The sequence below is a fragment of the Malaya genurostris genome, chromosome 2, assembly GCF_030247185.1.
Source record: "Malaya genurostris strain Urasoe2022 chromosome 2, Malgen_1.1, whole genome shotgun sequence".
Classification (NCBI taxonomy): domain Eukaryota; kingdom Metazoa; phylum Arthropoda; class Insecta; order Diptera; family Culicidae; genus Malaya; species Malaya genurostris.
In genome coordinates, this window is record NC_080571.1 from 348,035,649 (window position 1) to 348,057,853 (window position 22,205).

Sequence of the window (22,205 nt, forward strand, 5' to 3'; positions counted from 1 at the left end):
GAACTGAAATGTGTGAATAGTCCTTTAATTGGTGTGCTCTGATCTTGTGTCATGCAAGCTCGGAATTCCATGTTAAGTCGTTTCCTCATGAGAAATTGACAACTACCCCTGGATAAATTTTGAGTGCTTAAGATTAATTTCTAATTTATATTAGATGAACTCGATTGATAATGAGAAATAGTTTATCGCTTCAACCGAAATCGCAGAATGGTAGAGAAACTTAAGGGTGAAGCCAGAGTGGGCGCGACACGCGACGCGATGCGTAACGCGAAAGTTTTCCGATGAGAAATAGTAGCGAGTGTCAAAGGGACAGTAGTAACAAAAAAATATGATTTAAAATTATATTCCTATAAATTGTAAGGAACATTCTGATCTATCACTGCAGCTCTATCCGAAGTTGTAGCTTTTTTTTGCAGAATGCAAATATTTCTCATGCGACAATGACAATGCAAAGTTCTATTTCCAGAAGTTGTGCCGATATTCTAATCGGAGTTCTCTTCCACTTTCTTGCTGAGAGGCGGAATAGAAGAGCAACTTGACTAGTTTGAATATTTTAATCTGGCTAAATGCCATTTCAAATGACCTTTCTTCGACGGTATCAATCATGTCTTTATCGTTGTAATATACAGGAGACTTTATATTCCTCGAAGATTTTTATGGATATGTTTGATGGCGTAAAATGCCTGTTGAAATAAAGTCACCTTCTTAACATTTTCAACTAAACATTTATAGTAACTTGTATAAACTTTTTCCATCGAGATAACTCGAAATATTTTCAAAACTCATTGCAGTTTCATTGATTGCACATGCCAGGAACTTTTAATATAATAATAAATCTCTTTCCAACACTTGCGCATTCCGTTAAAACTGCTTCGATTAGAGCTTTGATATCAATAAAAGTATCTTCTTCCGCCATAACGAAAAATAATTTAATAACCTTTGGTCGCTCGTTAATCGCATGAAAAACTGTGCACGTACTGCTTCGTTGGTTGTCGCACCGAAAATCGCTTGTCACTATGCAACGCCTCGTGTTTACTCTGAAATACATGTTGATTTTTTGCTGTAAACAAATGAACGAAATACAGAACATAATTGGTCGCATCACATCGCTTCGCGTCGCGTGTCGCGCCCACTCTGGCTTCACCCTAACGTTAAAAAAACTGCTTGCATAAAAAACTTGAACACAAGCTTGGCGAAGAGAAGTTTAATTATCGAAATCGCAAGTATGTACAAAGATATAATTGCATACATTTGGGATAATGGTGCAAATCCGTCGGTTATAAAACAAATGCAAATCAAGACAAAATTTAATGATGTTCGGTGTTGGTTCGGAGTGATTGAACTTTTTGATTGTAGATCATTAGAAATTTTGGTTGCCTTGTTCCACATCCATGGCTCGAACAACCCCATGGGGCTGATTCTTGTAGTTTTTAACGAATTAATGACAGGATTCTGCTGCTGAAATAATGTGATCAAATAAAAAGATATTTCTAGCATTTTGCATGCTGAAGTTCCTGCTCCTCATATTCACTCCGCTAGAACATCTACCGATGGTTTGAAAATTTTCATGCTAATCACAAGGCCTTAAATTTAAATCTAATTTTATGAAAATGGATGTAGAAAATCTATTGTGCGTATAAAAATAAAGACGTGGATGATGATGATATCTATAGATGTACATTCCATCTTTAAACTCTGAAATAAATAAATAAATTTGCTAGTGATAAAGTGCATACCATATTAGCTCCAGATTACAGGACCATAACCTTTTCATGAGATTATCCATCACCAAATCGCGGTTTGTTCTCAATAGCTTCACAAATTCCATCTTTGAGGTCCTGAAACGACGCTTGGGTTGTAGGCGTTATCTTACTTGTGGCCCCAAAAGAAAGAAGTCGCAAGATCTCGGTGCCCAAAAGTAAAATTCTTCTTCGAGGTCCGGAAACTATTCCCGTAAATGATCGGAAGTTTCGTAAAAAAATCGTTAATCATCATTGACAGTAGCTGTTGCTCCAGTCTCATTTTCGGAGAGTAAGACCCAACTGTTACACGTTGAGTATGGAAATGCTTCTCAACAATGAATCTTGGGTTTTCCGAGCCCCAGTTACAACAATTTTGCCTGTTGACATAGCCATCGAGATGGAAATGAAGATAAGATTTCTCGATGGAATTCCGGATCCGTCGCTGTAAAATTTTCACCATTTTTATAGTGAACTTTAATAGTGTCAATGCGTTAATTGAAGCGTTTGTCGTTCCATTTTTATTAATTACGTAGTTTGGACTTGTCAAATGTCAAAGAATTACAACTAAAAAGCGGCACCCGTCTAAATAACTGGTTATTCAAAATTGCACCTTTTTTCGGAAAACCCTGTATAACTTGGAAACAATGGTAATAAATACTATTTTTCCAATGAACGTAATGTCCTATTTCTCAAAGGTACAGAAATTTTTGAAGCGTTTGTTTACTCTTCTTTTCTGAATACTAAAGTCATTTTCGCTTGAGAAAACTGAAATTGACACAGGGTATTTTCATCTATCAAACACCTTTTCCGAGACTGTTTTGGTTACGCACTTAGAAACAGGAGTTTGAGCAAGTCTGTTAGAAAAATCAGGTTAAAAACTGATTCGATGTTCAGTTCCAAAACGTTGAAACTGGGTTCAAAACTGCAGTTAAATTTTAGTTTGTACACTAAAACCTCAATTTACGCGAACTTAATTTACGCGTAGATCTTAAGACCGGTTTTCATTTAAGTTCTTGAATTTCTGAGAACATACCTGAAACAGCTATAAATAGACAAATAAGCAACGTGTAGCTCTAAAAATATGAACAGTAAACAAAAAATAGATATTAGCCGTTGTAGTCATTGCTGTGGCACAGTGCAGTCTCTAAGGACAATATTCCAAATATCTCTTGAACCTTGGAATATCTCTTACGGATTTCCATAGTCGCAAAATAAACTCAGATGGTCCTAGATGATTTTGCGTATAAATGTAGTTAGATTTTTTATGTTATTTATACTAAAATCGAATGGAACTTGAAGAATCATTTTTTGCAAAAAAATTGAAAAAAAAACGCGACCTTTTATTTAATTTACGTTAACCCAACTATGATTATATTCAAAGCAAAAAAAAAATAAAACTCAACAAAAGACGAGTGTATGAACTTATGCTACGGGAAAAAGCGAATAATCCAGAATACTTCTGATTTGGTAAGCTTTTTGTCACAGTGGACGAAATACTCCGTAGCTGCAGACAGAACACACGGCGAACACAATCGATAAATATTGTGCCATCGTTAAAAGGAAGCTGAGAAAGGTTGAAAATGGGACTTGGGATGCTTCAGCAATGCAGAGATAAAGATATATGGTTGAACAAAAGGGCCGTTAAGGTTGCCGGCGAGACTGTCCTGCAGATGATATGTAAATAAATGGTAATGGCTCAGTCAAAGTTTCATGCAAATACAACACAAAATTTTTATTTAGACAGTAAAACTGTTTTTTCACCATAACAATCCTGACATTAAGATTTTTTTTTTTATTCAAAAGATATTTTATTCAGGCCTATTTGCGTACAAGCTTTACGTGGCCGATTTAGCTGAGTTTTTAAATAAAAGATTTTTTTTGGTATTGGATCTCGTTGTCACCCTTTTTCTAGGGGGAGAGGAGCTTCCATTTTCCTCCTGCGAGAATTGAGGGGCACTTCGTTCGTGTTTCGTCTCGTTATCCATTGCCGCATCGGTGATATTGTTGTTGATTTCCGTCTTCTTTTCGTTGCTAGTTGCTGTAGATGCAGCTTGTTGTACATTGGTTGCAATTGCTGGTTGGATGGTAAGCTGTTAACTGCCGCTGGTGTACTTTGTTCTACTTCACTGTTGTTGGTGGCTGTCACAGGTGTACTGGGGTTGCTTGGGGTTGATGTGAAGGAAGCACCGTTGTCCTTTGGTATAGTTGTCTCCTTGTCCGGTTTATCACATGTCTTACCGTAGTGAACAGCTTTTTGGCAAAATTGACATGTGGCCATCTGATTGTCATAGGTAACAAGTGATTTGCACGGTATTCTTGTATCCTGACCGAATGTCACATAAGAAGGTATAGGCCTCCTCAAGCGCATGCGTAACAAACGTACGCCATTTAGAATACCGGGGAAAAAATTCTTTTCTTTTTCGATAGAGAGAATCTCTTCGTATTGGGACATAGTTTTGCGAATATAGGAATCGGTGACGCTTGAGTGAAGATCATGCACACGCACTTCTATAGCACTATCTTCCATATATACTGGAATGTTGTACTTGATGTTTTCATGCTCCACATAGTGCACATTATTATTGTCTTTACCGAATTGAATTGCATCCAACTCTTTATAGAACATAATATTCCAAGAACAGGAACGGATTGTAGTCTGCACCGAAACCTCCATTTACGAACTAAACGGAGGTTCGTAAGTCGAGTTGGTTCGTTAAAAATGCAGTGAATGAATAAAAATTGAATCATATGGATACTTTCGAAATGGATTTGAAAAACTGATTTCTGAAAAAAATTTTGGGGTCATTTCGAAATCCAAGATGGCGACTTTAGGTTTATTCTGATTTTCGGAATCCACTCTTCAACTCCGTTTCAAAAATATCTGTATAGTAGTGGATATCAAATACCAGGAAATCGTTCTCATTTTATGCAAAAACCTCTTCTTACGTCATTTGGGATTTGGTTCGTAAAAAAAGATTACCTGAAAGAAGGTAACTTAGAAAACGTGTATGTAAACGTAAATTTTGGGTGCATCGACTGTATCGTTGTGAGTTTACCAACAACCAGGATTTGAACGATACTAAACTGATACTAACTGGACGGGCTTGATCAATGGCCCGATAGAAAGCGGACCAACAAGTTCTCATAATTAAACGACAAAATAATGTTGCTGTTGATAAATGGGAAAACAACCATCAATAATCATTGGAACACGGCATTCAAATACCATCACACAACAACAACAAAAAAACCGTCGATCAGAAGGAGTGCAAACCAAACAAACCGTGACAGCTAACAAGCCGACCGCGGTCAAACACACACAAAACGAAGGAAACCGTAACCGAAAGGTATATGATTATTACCAAACCACAAACGTACAATTCTGAGAGCATGACTCTAGTGCCATGCCAGGTGCAAATTATGCCAATGACGAACGAGTGAGCAAGTGAGTCGGGTAAACGCTCGGGGCAAAGTGCTTCCGAAGAACTTGATGTGTGTGTGTTTTTTTTTCGGTTCCCCGTTTGATAAGAAATGCGTCAATATTTTATCGATACGAACTGGTTCGTATTTGACAAACGACCGTTTTGTAAACATGAACTGGCAAACGATATGTAAATCTGATTAGCGATAAGAAAGTACTTTGCGCAGACGCAAGTGTCGCAATTGACTTTCGGTGAATTTTTCGAAGCTTGCTACAACAACAACAGAAAAATCGAATAAACTACGATACCTGTTTAGAAAAACGAATACCGTTCTGATGTGTGGGAAAGCATCACAGCAAGCGACGAAAACGGGCCAAACTCCGGCGGCTATTTACAGTCGGCAACGTCAGCCCTTCTTTGCTTCGATTATCACCGCATGCTGTGTGTGTCTCGACTGCGGTTCGGAAAAGCCGCGGTTGAGTGAATATCGGCAAGCGCCCAAGTATGGACTGACTCTCGGTGTGAACTTTGGGGATGCTGTCGGGTGCCGCCGGTTGTTTGTATCCGCCAACGACAAAGCGCGCGACCACACGACGCATAATGATGATGTTTCCTTCCCCTTTTTTGGTTCGAACTACCGTCGGCTTACGGTTGGTAGTGTGGCGCTCGGATTTTCGGATAGTGAGTGGAGTTTCTCGTTTTACTTTTTCTTTTTCTTTTTTTTTATTTTTGGTTTCGTTGTCTCGTCTACACGTGCAACATTCGACAGGACCATACATAGTTAGCCAGACCGGGTGCTCCGGTGACGATACCATCCTTCGTCCGACCGTCCGTTCGTAACTCGTGACGTGTAGATTTCGATGGTTCGAATTTACGCATTGTGCTCACGACAGATTTCGTTAAGGTGAACGGAAGAAAGTTGGACAAACTCGTTGGGAAGCACGGAAAAGAGGGTGGAAAAGAGTAAAAGTTTCGATTGATTAGTCCTTTTTGGTGGGGAACGGAACAGCTGACCGACTCAGTGGACACACAAAAAATAGTAGTCTCGAGATAGATCACCATATTATGTTTTTCATAGTATATTGAAATATTTGATTTAAATGCTCTCGTAATCAAATTCGTTGATGTAGTTCCTATATAAATTTCAGGGAATCGTCGCCCAGTAAACTAAATCAGTCGTTGTTTTTGTTATGAAAATCAGCTTGCCATCGATCTAAAAACATGCTGATTTAGACGAGACGAATCGACTCGACAGCAGCGTTCAAAACAGGCGACCCAAATCAACCCTAGCATCTGCAATTCCGGTTGATTATGCCGCTTTTGGTCGCCCAGGGAAATGCGCACGGAGTGGTACTAGACCACCAGCTCAATCAGTACTTTTATCAGTCATCATTCCAGCAGCAGCAGAAGCAGCAGTTGCAGCCGCCGCCGTCACTGTCGCCGCTAAAAGCTCGAAAGCCGCCATCGGCAGGTCGTGTCCAATTTACCAAAATAGAACCACCGACGACAACGTTTCCGGGAGAATCTGGTTCGCCACCCACCGTAATCGTGGATCAGCAGGCGCTGGATTTCACCATGTCTAAATTCAAAGCAAACTCAGCAACCCGACATCCGCTGTATCGACAGTTTTACGCGAGTGGCACTGGTGGAGTCGGAGGAGGAGGAGGTGGTGGAAGCACGGCGGCAGATGAATCCCCGCCCTACGAGAAACCGGAGGAGCAAGGTAATTGTCAACAACTTTTTGATTCGTTATCTTTGGCCAAGATGCTGTCAGAACAAGATCTTTTCCTTTCTCTCTCTCTCTGGGCTCTGTTAGATGACACGTGACGAGTGCTGCTGATCCTAATCGAAATCCTATTTATTTCTCTCTAAACGAGTGCCGCCGTCCGATCGAAAGAAAGGGGCAACCGTCAAGGTGAAAGAAGATTCCAAAGAACCATAAACATCTTATAAATCATCATTAAGTCAATCAAATAATCGTTCTAAACTCGTTCCCTACTGTTAGACTAGTAGAGAAGAGGCCCAAACGATTTGTTTCGCTTGTAGAGGGTAACCCTTTCGGATTCCGTCACTCGAGCTTATTTTCCCACCGCATCCCACAGGATGCCTTGCCTTTTTTGTCGCGTGCGGTGGTTGTCATCACAGCATAGACGGTTAGGCATGTGACATACAAAACAAAAAAAAAACGACGAGGGTTGCCAGGAGCATAAGTGTTTTTTTTTTTTGCGATCAAGAAGGGTAAAAAACTCTCAAGAAAGGGGTGAAGTCTATGATTTATTTAACAAATTCCGGTCCCGGTTGGGCTCCGGACGACGCATTCAATCAACTCCACAGCTCAAGTGTGGCAAAGACGACAATCTTTGCGACGAACTGACTTTAGCTCTTCGGCAAGGGAAAAAGGGAAATCGTTTATTTTATTAAATTGTATCGGGGGTAATCATATTTTTTTTTCACCGTGTTTGACAGTAGACGTAGCTCTAATCGTAGTAAGCTGTGACCCGCGTAGTTAGGCGGTGACCACACTGTTGTTGACATGATCCAACAATCACTACTTGAAGGGGACAGTAAAACTAAACTACTCCAAAACTGGTTGGGCTAGCGGGAAGCGACTCGGGGATTTTGGATGTCGGTGGGGAACTGATCAAAGGGGTGCATATATTATACGGTTTTTTATTGTTAATGTAAGGCTTTTGGTGTGGATTTTTTACTTGTATATTTTAATTGAGACTTCTGGAATTGTCGGAAATGAAAATTGTGTCTTAGGTCCTTGAAATTATATTCAATGGAAGTATTTATTACAATGATTCTTTTTAGTGTAGATCACTAAATAATATATGATTCAGAAGAAGTTGGATTATATTTTATTACCTCAACGAATAGATTTAAAAAAAATGTCTGTGCGATTCAAGACAATGTCATTTACAAATGAACAAATTACAAACAAATTTTCTGCATTCTTTGAAAATTTGAATATCCATGGCATCATAGGATGGAAGAGCAATGTTATTCAACTACATTTTTTCACATTTAACTGGAGCAGACTTTTGTTACACCAGGGGTAAATGGAAAAAAAATTCTTCTCGGTAAAATTTCCTGGCATCCTCATTTTTCTCTATTTCTGGAAAAAATGTTTTTCAAGAATATAGAAAATGTCGTTAACGAATAAGATGAATAAATGTGGGCCTAAATGAGATCTTAGGGAGGAACCCGAAACTGACGTGAATGGGGGGCTCGGTTTTTTTACCCCAGAATTGTACAATTTGTTGACGATTTGTTTGATAAGATTTCAACCCTTTTAAAAGACCTGTCAAGAATCCCATCTTTTGTAAATGGAACATAAGCTTGGGTAAGTCAGTACGATCGAATGCTTTGCTGAAATCTGTATAAGGAGCTTAAGGGCTGAGGCCAGTGTGTTTTAAGGCGTTTTAGAGGGCTATTTTCACACTTCAAATCTGATTTTCTCAGAAACGGTGACGAATGTCAAAAAACACAACTGACAATCTCTTAGAAAATTAGTGAAAATTACAGAATGATTCATTGACTTTAGCGGTCGGGAAAGTCTTTCTTCTGAAGGAAGAATTGCATAGCTGAAAACGACAACTTTCAACTTGTTCAACATCTCGCCTTCAAAGGCATGCCTGAAAATTCTATCTTGACAATGTCTAGATAATTTGATTTAGATGCGACTAGTGCATAAAAACATAAGTGTTGTCGCGATAAAAATGAATTGAAAGTTATTTTTGTGAAGGTAAGTCGATTTCTATGGCGGCGCCATTTTAGTTCCCCGGTAACGTAACGAAATATGAGAAAGCGCCAAACAAGCGGTAGCTTTCTTGGACTTTATGTGATGCAGTCAAACTTGTAACCGAAAATATCAAAACTTCCTTGGCAACCCGGCCACATCGGGAGGCATTTTGCACAGCGACCCATGTGGTTTTACGCGACCTACTGGCCTCAGCCCTTAAAGGCGATTTGCCGTGTCCATAGCGGTTAGGGTATAATGTATGAATTTAAGTAAATGTCATAATGTTACATGTGAGTAAATATAGTTTTGATTTCACTAAACATTATTTTTACGTTTCGTCTTTGACTCATCAGTGCAGAGCAGTTCAAATTGAACTGCTTAGTGCTAAACTCGGCAGTTCAATTTGAACCGCTAAGCAGACGTAAAGTTTCTGCTATTTACAGAACACTTTTTGTTTTGCAACGAAGTGCAATGTCTTTTCTGACGTGCCGAACGAAAACGTGTTTTCGACTATTTCTGGCCGATGCAGGTATGGTCATTTAGGGGTTAGCCAAATTTTGTGCTAGGGCACATAACCGTTTTCATTATTTTTACGTTTCGTCTTTGACTCATCAGTGCAGAGCAGTTCAAATTGAACTGCTTAGTGCTAAACTCGGCAGTTCAATTTGAACTTTCAACTTTTCTCATAGTTGGCGCGACAGATTTTCACAAACTCAAGTTCAAATGAAAGGTCCTGTGGTCCCATATGTAATTCCTGAATTTCATCCGGATCCGACTTCCGAGTCCGGAAATATAGGGTAAAATGTGTTAAAAATTGTACACCATCGCTGAAAATGAGGAAAAACCTTAAAAAATTTTCTAAATCGACCTCAAATCTTCTCCAATTTGATGGTTTTTATCAGTAGACGGTCAAACAAACCGATTTCGGTTATTCTTTTAAGAATCGAAGAAAATTTTTTTTTTGCCTTTCTCATATAGAAAGGTTATGCAATCACTGTGAAAACCGACGTTTGAACCGAGGCCCGGAGGGCCGAGTGTCATATACCATTCGACTCAGTTCGTCGAGTACGCAAAATGTCTGTGTGTGTGTTTGTGTGTGTGTGTATGTGTGTATGTAACGTTTTTTGCCCTAACTTCATGGGGTAAAATGTGCAAAAAAATGAAAATATGTGTTCTAACTTCCCTCATAGATGGCGCGACCGATTTTCACAAACTTAGGTTCAAATGAAAGGTCCTGTGGTCCCATACGTAATTCCTGAATTTCATGCGGATCCGATTTCCGGATCCGGTAATATAAAGTAAAGTGTGTTAAAAATTTTATACCATCACTGAAAAGAGCGAAAAACCGTAAAAAGTTTTCTAAATGGACCTCAAATCTTTTCCAATTGATAGTTTTTATCAGTAGACGGTCAAACAAATCTATTTCGATTATTCTTTTAAGAATCGAAGAAAAATAATTTTGAAGAATACCACAGTATTATACAGGGTGATTTTTTAAGAGCTTGAGAACTTTTTTAAACAATAAAACGCATAAAATTTGCAAAATCTCATCGGTTCTTTATTTTAAACGTTAGATTGGTACATGACATTTACTTTTTGAAGATAATTTCATTTAAATGTTGACCGCGGCTGCGTCTTAGGTGGTCCATTCGGAAAATCCGCTTTTTTATCGACAAATTTTGTTCAGCGATGAGGCTCATTTCTGGTTGAATGGCTACGTAAATAAGCAAAATTGCCGCATTTGGAGTGAAGAGCAACCAGAAGCCGTTCAAGAACTGCCCATGCATCCCGAAAAATGCACTGTTTGGTGTGGTTTGTACGCTGGTGGAATCATTGGACCGTATTTTTTCAAAGATGCTGTTGGACGCAACGTTACAGTGAATGGCGATCGCTATCGTTCGATGCTAACAAACTTTTTGTTGCCAAAATGGAAGAACTGAACTTGGTTGACATGTGGTTTCAACAAGATGGCGCTACATGCCACACAGCTCGCGATTCTATGGCCATTTTGAGGGAAAACTTCGGAGAACAATTCATCTCAAGAAATGGACCGGTAAGTTGGCCACCAAGATCATGCGATTTGACGCCTTTAGACTATTTTTTGTGGGGCTACGTCAAGTCTAAAGTCTACAGAAATAAGCCAGTAACTATTCCAGCTTTGGAAGACAACATTTCCGAAGAAATTCGGGCTATTCCGGCCGAAATGCTCGAAAAAGTTGCCCAAAATTGGACTTTCCGAATGGACCACCTAAGACGCAGCCGCGGTCAACATTTAAATGAAATTATCTTCAAAAAGTAAATGTCATGTACCAATCTAACGTTTAAAATAAAGAACCGATGAGATTTTGCAAATTTTATGCGTTTTATTGTTTAAAAAAGTTCTCAAGCTCTTAAAAAATCACCCTTTATATGATATTTTGATTGATATGAGAAAGGCATCATTACACCACTAGGTGGACTAAACCGGTTTTTTGCATACTTGGTTCGCTGAAGGTTTGTAAGGAGTGTATCGAAAATAAGCTATCCACAAATTTTTCTTTCAAATTGTGATGAAAAACGATATTTTATTCAAACTAAATTGTTACTAATTAGAGTTATTCCTTCACAAATTTTCGAACTTTTGATCGAACGCTCTTCATCAAGTCAATTTGGTGGATTGATATTTTTCTCAACGAAACTTATACCCTTTTCCGCAAGCCAGTTGAGAGTGGTTTTGGCATAGTGAGCCGACGCCAAATCCGACCAAAACAGTGGAGGTGTACTATGCTTTTTATATAAAGGCAGCAATCTCTTCTGGAGACACTCAGATCGATAGATTTCTGTTTTATTAGTTCCGGTAGTGTAAAAAATGGTTGACTTTAAACCACAGGAACATATTGCTTGCCATACCAGTACCTTTCGACCGAATTTCTCCACTTGAATCGACCCTGCATTGCTCACATCGTCCCCAACGACCACAGTAAAGTATTGTGGACCTGGAAGGGTTTTTGAGTCCTCCTTTACATAAGTCTCATCGTCCATCAAATTGCACGCATCCGGACACTGCAAAAGACGCGAATACAATTTCCGGGCCCTTGTTGCTGCTCGCTTCTTCTGTTCGACACTTTATTTCGAGATTTTCGGGTTGGAAGAACCGGGTTTTCTGCCTCTTCCTGGTAGCTCATCCAAAGAATAGTGTTCCCCAAACTTATTAATAATGGTTTTAACACTGGCATGATGAATTCCAAACCGCTTCGCCAATTTTCGCATAGTAATACCCTTCTCACTTAGCCATGTGTCCAGAACCTTAATATTCATATCCTTTTCAATACGCGACATTTTGAAAACGCAGAATTAAAACCGCACAAACAAGTAAACAAACGAAAGCTCCTTAATAAGGATATTTCGATTTCTTAAATGCCTAGATGGAATGTAAAACTTGAGTTTAGACTAAAGTGAGCATTGAAAAGGCTCAGCGTTCTTTGAATGTTTGAATACCTTTAATAAAAATTGTTTTTGTACTGATTCTTTTCGATCTTCCCATGATTAATCCTTCTATGGATCCAAGAATGTTATTGGCTCTATTCATGATTGTATTGTATTATGTTCAACAAAAGTCACTTTAGAATCTATTAATTTTCCTAAAACCATTATTCTTTCGCACCTTGGAGCAGTTTGATTTCCTAGATTGAGACTCAAGTCGGGTGTGTTTCGTTTCTTACTGAATGTTATCCAACTACATTTTTACACATCTAGCTGGAGAAGACTTTTGTTATACCAAGTGTAAGCTTGGGTAAGTCAGTACGATCGAATGCTTTGCTGAAATCTGTATAAGGAGCTTAAGGGCTGAGGCCAGTGTGTTTTAGAGCGTTTTAGAAGGCTATTTTCACGCTTCAAATCTGATTTTCTTAGAAACGGCTACGAATATCAAAAAACGCAACTGACAATCTCTTGGAAAATTAGTTTAGATTATTCTGTGAAAATCAGAATGATTCATTGAATTTAGCGGTCGGGAAAGTATTTTTTCTGAAGGAAGAATTACATAGCTGAAAACGACAACTTTCAACTTGTTCATTTAATATCTCGCCTTCAAAAGCATGCAATCTACCCTGACAATGTCTAGAAAATTTAATTTAGATGCGATTAGTGCATATAAACGTATATGTTGTCGCGATAAACAATGAAGTGAAAGTGATTTTAGTGAAGGTAAGTCGATTTCTATGGCGGCGCCATTTTAGTTCCTTGATAACGTAACGAAATATGAGAAAGCGCCAAACAAGCGGTAGCTTTCTTGGACTTTATGTGATGCAGTCAAACTTGTAACCGAAAATATCAAAACTTTCTTGGCAACCCGGCCACATCGGGAGCCATTTTGCACAGCGACCCATGTGGTTTTACGCGACCTACTGGCCTCAGCCCTTAAAGGTGATTTGCCTTGTCCGTAGCGGTTAGGGTCCAGACTGGACATTGTAAACTCAACTCCAGACTGAAGCGAACTATCAAAAAGCCAGAACAAAAGTGTTGTATGATCTAATGCTAAATTCTTCATAAATATGAATCTCATCAGGTCCGGCACTTTTAGAGATTTCCAAATTATGTTATGTCTTGATATTCTTTGAAAACCCTTACAATATGGGTACTTTCGGAACGAGATTGAAAAGTAGACGTCGGAAAACGATATTTCAGGTGGTTTTGAAAAGCAAAACAGTGACTATCGGTTTATTAGTATCTTCTTGAAAGTTTTTGCCGTATTCCTTTAATTTGTTATTCCTTGAAAACACTATACCGGAAGTCACCTCATTGAATTTTGACAGACATCGTTTATTAATGTCCAATATGTTTTGGAAATTTCTTTATTTTAAGGGGTTTTAAGGAATATCGATAAACCGGAAGTCGCCATCTTGAATTTCAGAACCACCTCAAACATCATTTTCCGACATCTACTCATAAATTCCGTTCCGAAAATACCCATATTGCAAAGGTTTTCGAGGAGTATCAACAAACCGGAAGTCGCCATCTTGGATTTCCAAAATATCTCAAACATCATTATACGAAATCTTCTCTTTAAACCCGTTCCTAAAATATCCATATTGTTGTGAGTCGGAATTCGCCTTCAATGTATGCCAAAACCTCTTTTTACGAAGTAGGTGTGTACAAAAAGTTTACGTTATTTGGGATTTGGTTCGTAAAAAGAGTTACGTAAAATGAGGTATCAGGAATCAGAACAAATTGGCTCAAATGGCACGTTCCCTTGATATTTCGAGATTTGTGCCTTGCCCTCAGTTTGTGTTTAGCATCATTTTCCCGAGGGAAGGATTGAAAGGAAATGGTAAGGGTTGGATTAGGAGAATGGGAAAAATTGACGACTCAAAAACACATAAAAGCAGAAGTAAATTCTGCACCCCTAAGGGGTGCTGAACAATCTTCTGGGGATCACATTTAATGGAAGCAGTCCCGAGGTCCCGAACAGTCTGTTTTTAATTTAACCTCCAACCCCCGAGAGGATTTAGAGATCTTACAAAAGCGACACCATTCTGCGCTCCCGGAAGAATGCAAAACGATTCGCAGTATGTACGAGCAGAAGTAAATTCGGTACCCCATAAAGGATGCCAAACAATCTGCCAAACCCTATTTAAGGTGAATACAGAAGGGATTCATTCTCTCCAGGAAGAACGATGAACCCTTCTGACTATAGCTCCTTACCACATTGGGTGAGAAACGAGAGAATATCCTTTAATTGTAGCTCCGCATACACAGACTCAACCATGTATGGAGAACCAAAAACCCGGATACGTAGCTGCGTCAATGCGGGACAGTTACATATCAGATGATATGAAGTACCATAATCGCATTCACACAAATCACACGAATAATACTCAGCACGTTGAATAGTAGCCATGTGATAATTGAGTTTGCAATGTCCAGTCAGAGCTCTGACCAGAATACTGCAATGATGCTTGGAGAAACGCAGTAGACACTTTGACATTTTCAGATTTAAATCTGGTAGAAATGCTTTTGTCTGAGCGCAAGTTTGCAAGCTGCGCCAGTAGCTGGCATGTTTGGATGCAGCCCAAGAACGAATCTTGTGCTTTATCCAACTAGTTGAAAGTGGTAAAGCTGGTTCAGGACCAACGAAATCATTCGTTGCACCAGCTCTAGCCAACTCATCAGCCCATTCATTTCCAGTAATACCAGAATGGCCGGGTACCCATAAGAAGTAAACAGCATTTGAAATGCTGAGTTCTTCAATTTGAGTTTGACATGCGATCACTAGATTCGACCGTGAGTCATTCGAACTGAGTGCCATAAAGGCTGCCTGACTGTCGGAACAAAAATAAATTCGTTTACCACAGATCCTCTGCTGAAGTGCCGATTGTACTCCACACAGAATTGCGTAGATTTCTGCTTGGAACACAGTACAGTATCTACCAAGTGAATGAGACTGTTCCAGCCTCATTTCACGACAGTAGACACAAGCACCAGCACGACCATTCAACAGAGAACCGTCCGTATAACAAACTATGTGTTCATCAAGTTGTCGTTCCAGACAACCAGACAACCATTCCTCACGAAAAGGATAGCTCACATTGAATGTTTTGAAAGGAAAACTGCATGTGAGAGTTAGGTCACTAGGAGCGAGTAAATACTCATCCCACGTAACCATTTGAGACCACAAGCGAGTGTGGCTGGTAGCATAATCTAATGGGTTACTGTTCCAAAGCCCTGTAACCTTAAGACGATATGCACAAGATAATGCTTCTTGTTTTAGGAACACATGTAGTGGTTTAATGCACAGTAGCGCCTCTAGAGCAGCAGTAGGAGTTGTCGTGAATGCTCCTGTCATCGCCATTAGGACCATCCTTTGGAGATGATTTAGCTTTGACTGAACTGTCGCGACTTCTCTTTTCTGCCACCATACAAGACATCCATATGCTAAAATTGGTCTAACAATAGTTGTGTAGATCCAATGAATATATCTGGGTTTGAGTCCCCACGATTTTACAAAAGCTCGTCTGCATTGGCCGAAAGCCATGCAAGCTCTTTCAATCCTGAAGTCAATGTGAGCAGACCAATTCAGTTTTGAGTCAAGAATAACCCCGACGTATTTAACTTGATCGACCACAGTGACCCCTGAACCAAAGAACTGCAACGGACGAGCTCCTGTAATTATCCTACGATGAGTGAAAAGCACCATTGATGTTTTACCCGGATTTACAGATAATCCAACCTGACAACACCATTGTTCAACAGATCGCAGGGCTTGTTGCATTAAATCAAAGAGAGTGTTAATGCTTATACCGGTCATCAATATATGATAATCGTCGGCAAAACCATAAGTCGGAAATCCGAGGTTATTAAGTTTCCTTAACAAACTATCAGTGACTAGGTTCCATGAAAGTGGGGATAGTACACCACCTTGAGGAAAAACCCAAGATATTCCGTTCACGACTGCAATGTTTAACCTCCTGCAGCCATTCAGCCATCGGCACGGAAATACACCTTGACTTAGGAGTTCCTATTTTTGTGGCATTTTACGACATGGAACAGGAAACCAGTGGATCAATTCTTGGTAAAAAATAATTCCGCCGGATGCCACACGGCTTACCTGTTTGGTGGACTTATACCACCGGTACAGGTGGACCGTAGCGTTATTCTTAGCCAGTTGGGAAACCGCTACCGACACTACACGGCTATCTAGGCTGCTCAGAGAGGGAAGTTGACATTGATGGACAACTTCCATGGATGGCCGAGCAGCCGAACATCATTTTCCGAAATCTTCTCTTTATACCCGCTCCAAAAATACCCATATTGTAGTGAGTCGGAATTCGCCTTTAATGTATGCCAAAACCTCTTTTTACGAAGTAGGTTCGTACAAAAAGTTTACGTTATTTGGAATTTGGTTCGTAAAAAGAGTTACGTAAAAAGAAGAACGTTTTTTGCTTTCGATTCCCCATGTTCTATTATGTTCGTACCCTGTTTAGTGTACTTTGAATTACTTTGTCGTCTAAGTTATGGACCTTTCCGCTGCTTTTGATAAAATAAATCACATTATTACTGTTGCGAAAACGACGCCCGCGACAAATAACACTGGGTAGACGTTAGCTGCGGAGATCCCCTCGGCTAAGTCGGGAGAGAACTGTCAGTCGACAGATGCGAAGAGAACTGTCAGTCAAGAAAATTAGTTAGATTTTATTTCAATTCGTACATTGGCAAGTTATATTGGATACAGGAGAGCTTTCGGAGCACACCTTTTTTACGTGGCACAAGATTTGTGTTACTATTCGTTGAAATCCTTGAAGGTTAGTTTAAACTATTGAAATGTATTAAATGAATTATTCTGATTGTTATTTACATATAAAATCTTAGTTGGAATAGTACTTTGTCACAGATAATAGTGACATCGACTCGCTGCTTTCCTCAGGAAACACGTGAGAAGATAGGAGAAACAAAATATGTAAGCATATTGGCATAAAATGAAGAATATATTTCAAATAAACAATTTTTACAGCTTTAAGCTGCCGCTAATGAAATAGGGCTGCTATAAGGATTGTTTTGTCCGAAAATCCGAACAATTACTGTCGCCAAGCTGGACCGACTGGGCTTCGGTTCCTTTATTCTTCAGTGGACTGAATTGTATCTCTGCAATCGACGGTTGGCGGTTAAGATCGATGATAATGTATCAAATGAATTTTTTGCTTTTTCTGGTATTCCACAAGGCAGTCATCTCGGACCACTAATTTTCCTCCTGTATTTCAATGACGTGAACTTTTTACTGAGAGTTCCACGATTATCTTTTGTCGACGATCTTAAGTTATTTGAAATTATTAAGACAACAGAGGATGCCATTTCCCTCCAGAGTCAATACGAAATTTTTTCGGAGTGGTGCGAGATTAACCGAATGACATTAAATATCAGTAAATTCTCGATTATCACGTTCACACGGAAAAGAACACCTATGCGTTTCGACTATTGTCTCCGAGGATCCACGATAGATAGAGTCACATGTGCCAAGGATCTTGGGGTTTTTCTTTTCGTACAACTGAACTACAAGCAACATATTTTGTACATTCTTGCAAAAGCTTCACGTTGCCTGGGATTTGTAATGAGAACTGCTAAGCACTTCACAGATATCTACTGTTTGAAGTCTCTCTACTGCTCGCTTGTTTTTTTTTTTTTTTATACGGACAGGTCGATTCAAGTGGAGAAATTCGGTCTAAAGGTACTGGTATGGCAAGCAATATGTTCCTGTAATTTGAAGTCAACTATTTTTTACACTACCGGAACTATAAATATAAGATATAGATATAATATTTATATAAGAAGCATAGTACACCTTCACTGGTTTGACTGGATTTAGCATCAGCTCACTATGCCAAAATCACTCTCAATTGGCTTGCGGAAAAGGGTATAAATTTCGTTGGAAAAAATATCAATCCACCAAATTGCCCTCAGCTTCGACCCATCAAACGTTACTGGGCAATCGTGAAGAGGGTCTTCAAGAAGACTGGTAAGGCAGCTGGGAACATGCAGGAGTTCAAACAAAATTTGGCCCAAAAAATGCGATGCAACACTTGTCCGGAACTTGATGAAGAGCGTTCGATCAAACGATCGAAAATTCGTGAAGGAATAACTGTAATTTCATCCGGTTTTCATTATGCTCAAGTTTAACCTCGTACGATAAAGGATCAATTTTTAGTTTGAATAAAACACCGATTTTTATCATAATTTGAAAGAAAAATTTGTGAATAGCTTGTTTTTGATACACTCCTTAGTGAAAAGGGGAAAAGTTTCACAATTCCCACAATCAACTCGAATTCGAAAGTAAAAAGAAATCGTGTCAGTTTTATTCGTATTCACGACATCCAGTTATGTCTCTGACATTACACACCCGTACTTTTTAAATATACTTAGAAATCATCATTAGGACCATATTCTGTCAGTTCATTATGTATATTAGTTAAATAAATAGTTGAATAAACAAATTCTGCAGCATGGCGGCACTTCTTCACATTCAGCCAAAGTAGCACTCAGAAAAATCCTCACTTCAATGCTACGTGAAAACGTATGTGATTTTTATCCATAGAACTTTTCTTGTGATACTTACGTGAAAGAATGAACTTATAAACTCTTAGTCCACATTTGCATTACGTAATATCTATGAGACTTTTTCCGTAGATTCTATTGAATAATTTTGTGAAATTTATACGAAATTCATTTAAATTCTACTGTAAAACATTGTTCCCTCTAAGGAATGCATTCAGCTGGAACTAGTAGTTCAAGATATGATTTCGTTAAACCACTTTTAGAAGCTTGATGTGCTGAAACACAATCTAGAGGTTTCAGGGCCGGTGAAACATGTTAAGCTCAGGTGGGTAATTTTTCGTACGGGGGGTACGACCCATTATTTCGAAGAATTAATGTATAAGTAGAAATGAGAAAGTCAATTTTTTAACAAAATTTTGTTTCGGTATAACTTTGCATGAGACGCGTGAACTCGAAATCTAAAGTATGTTCGGTATGTTGTTCTGAAACAAAATTGCGCATTTAAACAATGAATACAACATAAAACTATTGACTAGTTTTAAAATCACTGATAGAAGGAGCTGGACTCGTTCATCCAGTTCTCCATAATCGGAAACCAATGCCTTGGTATTACATTCCTTTTGGAGAACTATTTGAGGTTCTTTTTCAACAGACTTCGCACCCGACTCATAAGCGTACAGAACCATTGCATGGCTGGTGCTACGATCCTACTGACACTAAGAATCCTTCCAGATCGGGACTTGAACATACGACAACTGGCTCATAAGACCAGCGCCCTATGCATTGAACCGCCAACTCATGATCGAGGTCATCAAGAATGTTCTCGAATACGAAGAAACAGTTGATTTTCGATCCAAATGTGTATCGCACGGGTATCGCACGGCGCACGAAACAAATCCATAAACAATTCAGCCGCTGAGGTGCGTAACACATTGTTCAAAAAGTTCCGGGAATGACCCAAAGATGACGTTTGTGATGTTAAACAAACCTCATTTTTCGAAAGTACCAACCTTCAGATGACATGTGTTGAATTTTCATCGTGTTTGTGGTACATACTAAAACTACCGACATATAAGTGACGTTACTTATTAATTTACGAAAAAAAAAAGAAATAATAAATTCCTTGTATTGATAAAACTTTGCTTCTTAAAAGGAAAGCCGCGCTAGCCCAGCACTCAGCAATTGGTCTAGAAATGTTACTCGCAGTCGGATCCATTAAAAACTAAGATTTCTGGTTTTTCATCATCCAGACGGAAAAAAATTAGGCAAGTTTTTTGACAACCGTGTTGGATGAACGCAAAATCAAAGCTCGCGAGATTAGATGTGCTGAGATTAGAGGTGTTGATTTTACGATCTTACGCGAAAATCTGAGCATGAAAATGGTATTTTCCAAATGGGTGCCATGTTCGCTCACAGTAGAACAAAAGCAACAATGCATCAACGATCCAGAGCGCCGTTTGGCGCTGTTTAGTCGCAATAAAAAGGATTTCTTGCGTTGTGTTGCGTTGGTATGAAACAATGGACGAAACATGGAACCAAAATTTTTCTTCGAGGTTATATCCGCATTCAGACGGAGAAAGCCATCCAAAAACGCAACAGGTAGCCGGAGCAATCATAGCGTCAGTTTTTAGATGGTCGAGGATTATTGAATTATTGATGCGTTTAAAGAGCGAAATCGAATAAACAGTCTCATACGAGGATGAAACCATTACCTTTAACCAAGACAATGCACCGTGCCACAAGTCAATGAAAACAATGGCCAAATTGAACGAGTTGGCTTCCGATCTGTTTCTTCATCCACCATATTCTCAATAACCTTGTCCCAGCGACTACTTGTCCTTTGCTGATCTCAAACAGATACTCCAAAGAAAAATAATTGGCTCGAATGAGAGAGTCATCGTCGCAACTGAAGCATATTTTGAGGCCTTAGATAATTCATTCAATAAGTAAGAAAAGTTGTTTTCCTACTCTACGGTAACATCGAACGAGCGTAAGTCGACGGTTGAGTACTGTTTTATTTGCATTGATGAAATACTTAAGCTCAACTTCTCTACTAGAAGGCGAATGTTGAGTTACTAAAAGACTTCTGCTTGCTTATGTTCTCTTACCTTACTGTTATATATCTTCACATCCTTACTCTACCTTGACTACTCGTATTTTATAATTTTGATTTTATTTATTATTCCGTGTTACAGAAAAATATTCTTACTGGTCTAAATAATACTCTTATTACCATTGCTTTTCGCTGGAAACTCCAGGTGGGTAATTACCCACCTTTGTAATTTTCGGGTGGGTAGCACTACCCACCGTACCCACCTCTTTCACCGGCCCTGAGAGGTTTTGCCTTTGGAACTCCACTGTAGAAAAAAAATATTGAATTGGGTTTCAGTTTCGTATTTTTTGTGCACAGAATACGCTCAATACCAATTGGTCATGCATATAAGTTGTTGAGGGTCTCGTAAACTCAATAAATGGTACATTTGCTTATTAATTTTACTTCTGCTAGGTACTAATATTAGATCTGAAAGTATAATGGAAATTAGCTAGACTTCATAACTGTCGATAAAACTAACGAGCAATTATTTACCCTAAAATCACTGTGATAAATACCGTAGAAATGTCAAAAAGGATGTGGCCTATGTTGTTTAATCGAGGTTGTTCAACAGACGCCATATTGCGAGCACAAAATGAACATAAGAAATATGTGACAACAGCAATAATTCTGACATATGGTTCATTTTATATTCAATCATGATCCGATGGTTGTTAAGAACATCACGTAAACTTCGATGACAAAGCAATTTTTTGGAATCTACGTGTTTTTTCTCATAAGATTAACGTGTGGATTTTTTTGAGTGAGTGTAAGAATCAATTTTTGCTCATGATTGGTAACTTTTACACCACCCGCTTTGTTCACCAGTTCATGCATGCTTTAATTATCGTCTCCTTTCATCGATGCGGCGCGCACTGGCTGAGCAAAACTTGCAACCTTTCGAGGATGTATGAAAATGACTCGATACATGGATGTCAATCAGGATATCTTTTGAGATATCATTTCCTTCCTCAACCAATCCTTTAAATACAAAATATTTCGCCATCGCCATTGAATACTATACTAGTTTTGATAAAAAACTACATTCTAAACTAATAATCCAGAGATATTAAACCATAACTGAGACTCGATATAAAACTCAACTGATGCGTTTCGGCCGAACACTGAAGGAACGAGGTCCGCAAAGGCATGACATAACGCATAGGTGTTCTAAAGCACTC

At 38.9% G+C, this 22,205-nt stretch overlaps 1 protein-coding gene across 3 annotated transcripts in view; it reads left to right on the forward strand.

Annotated features, from left to right (window-relative positions):
• The window catches only part of LOC131432048 (protein nubbin-like), a 330,150-nt gene that overhangs the window by 23,577 nt on the left and 284,368 nt on the right, over positions 1-22,205 (forward strand). For 2 of the 3 annotated variants that reach the window (XM_058598088.1, XM_058598087.1), the window contains one exon: positions 6,313-6,887. The exons of the other annotated variant lie outside the window; for it this stretch is intronic. In XM_058598088.1, coding sequence (XP_058454071.1) covers positions 6,476-6,887 — 412 coding nt within the window. In that variant the 5' untranslated portion in view covers positions 6,313-6,475. The remainder of the gene's footprint in view (positions 1-6,312; positions 6,888-22,205) is intronic. 3 annotated transcript variants of the gene reach the window in all.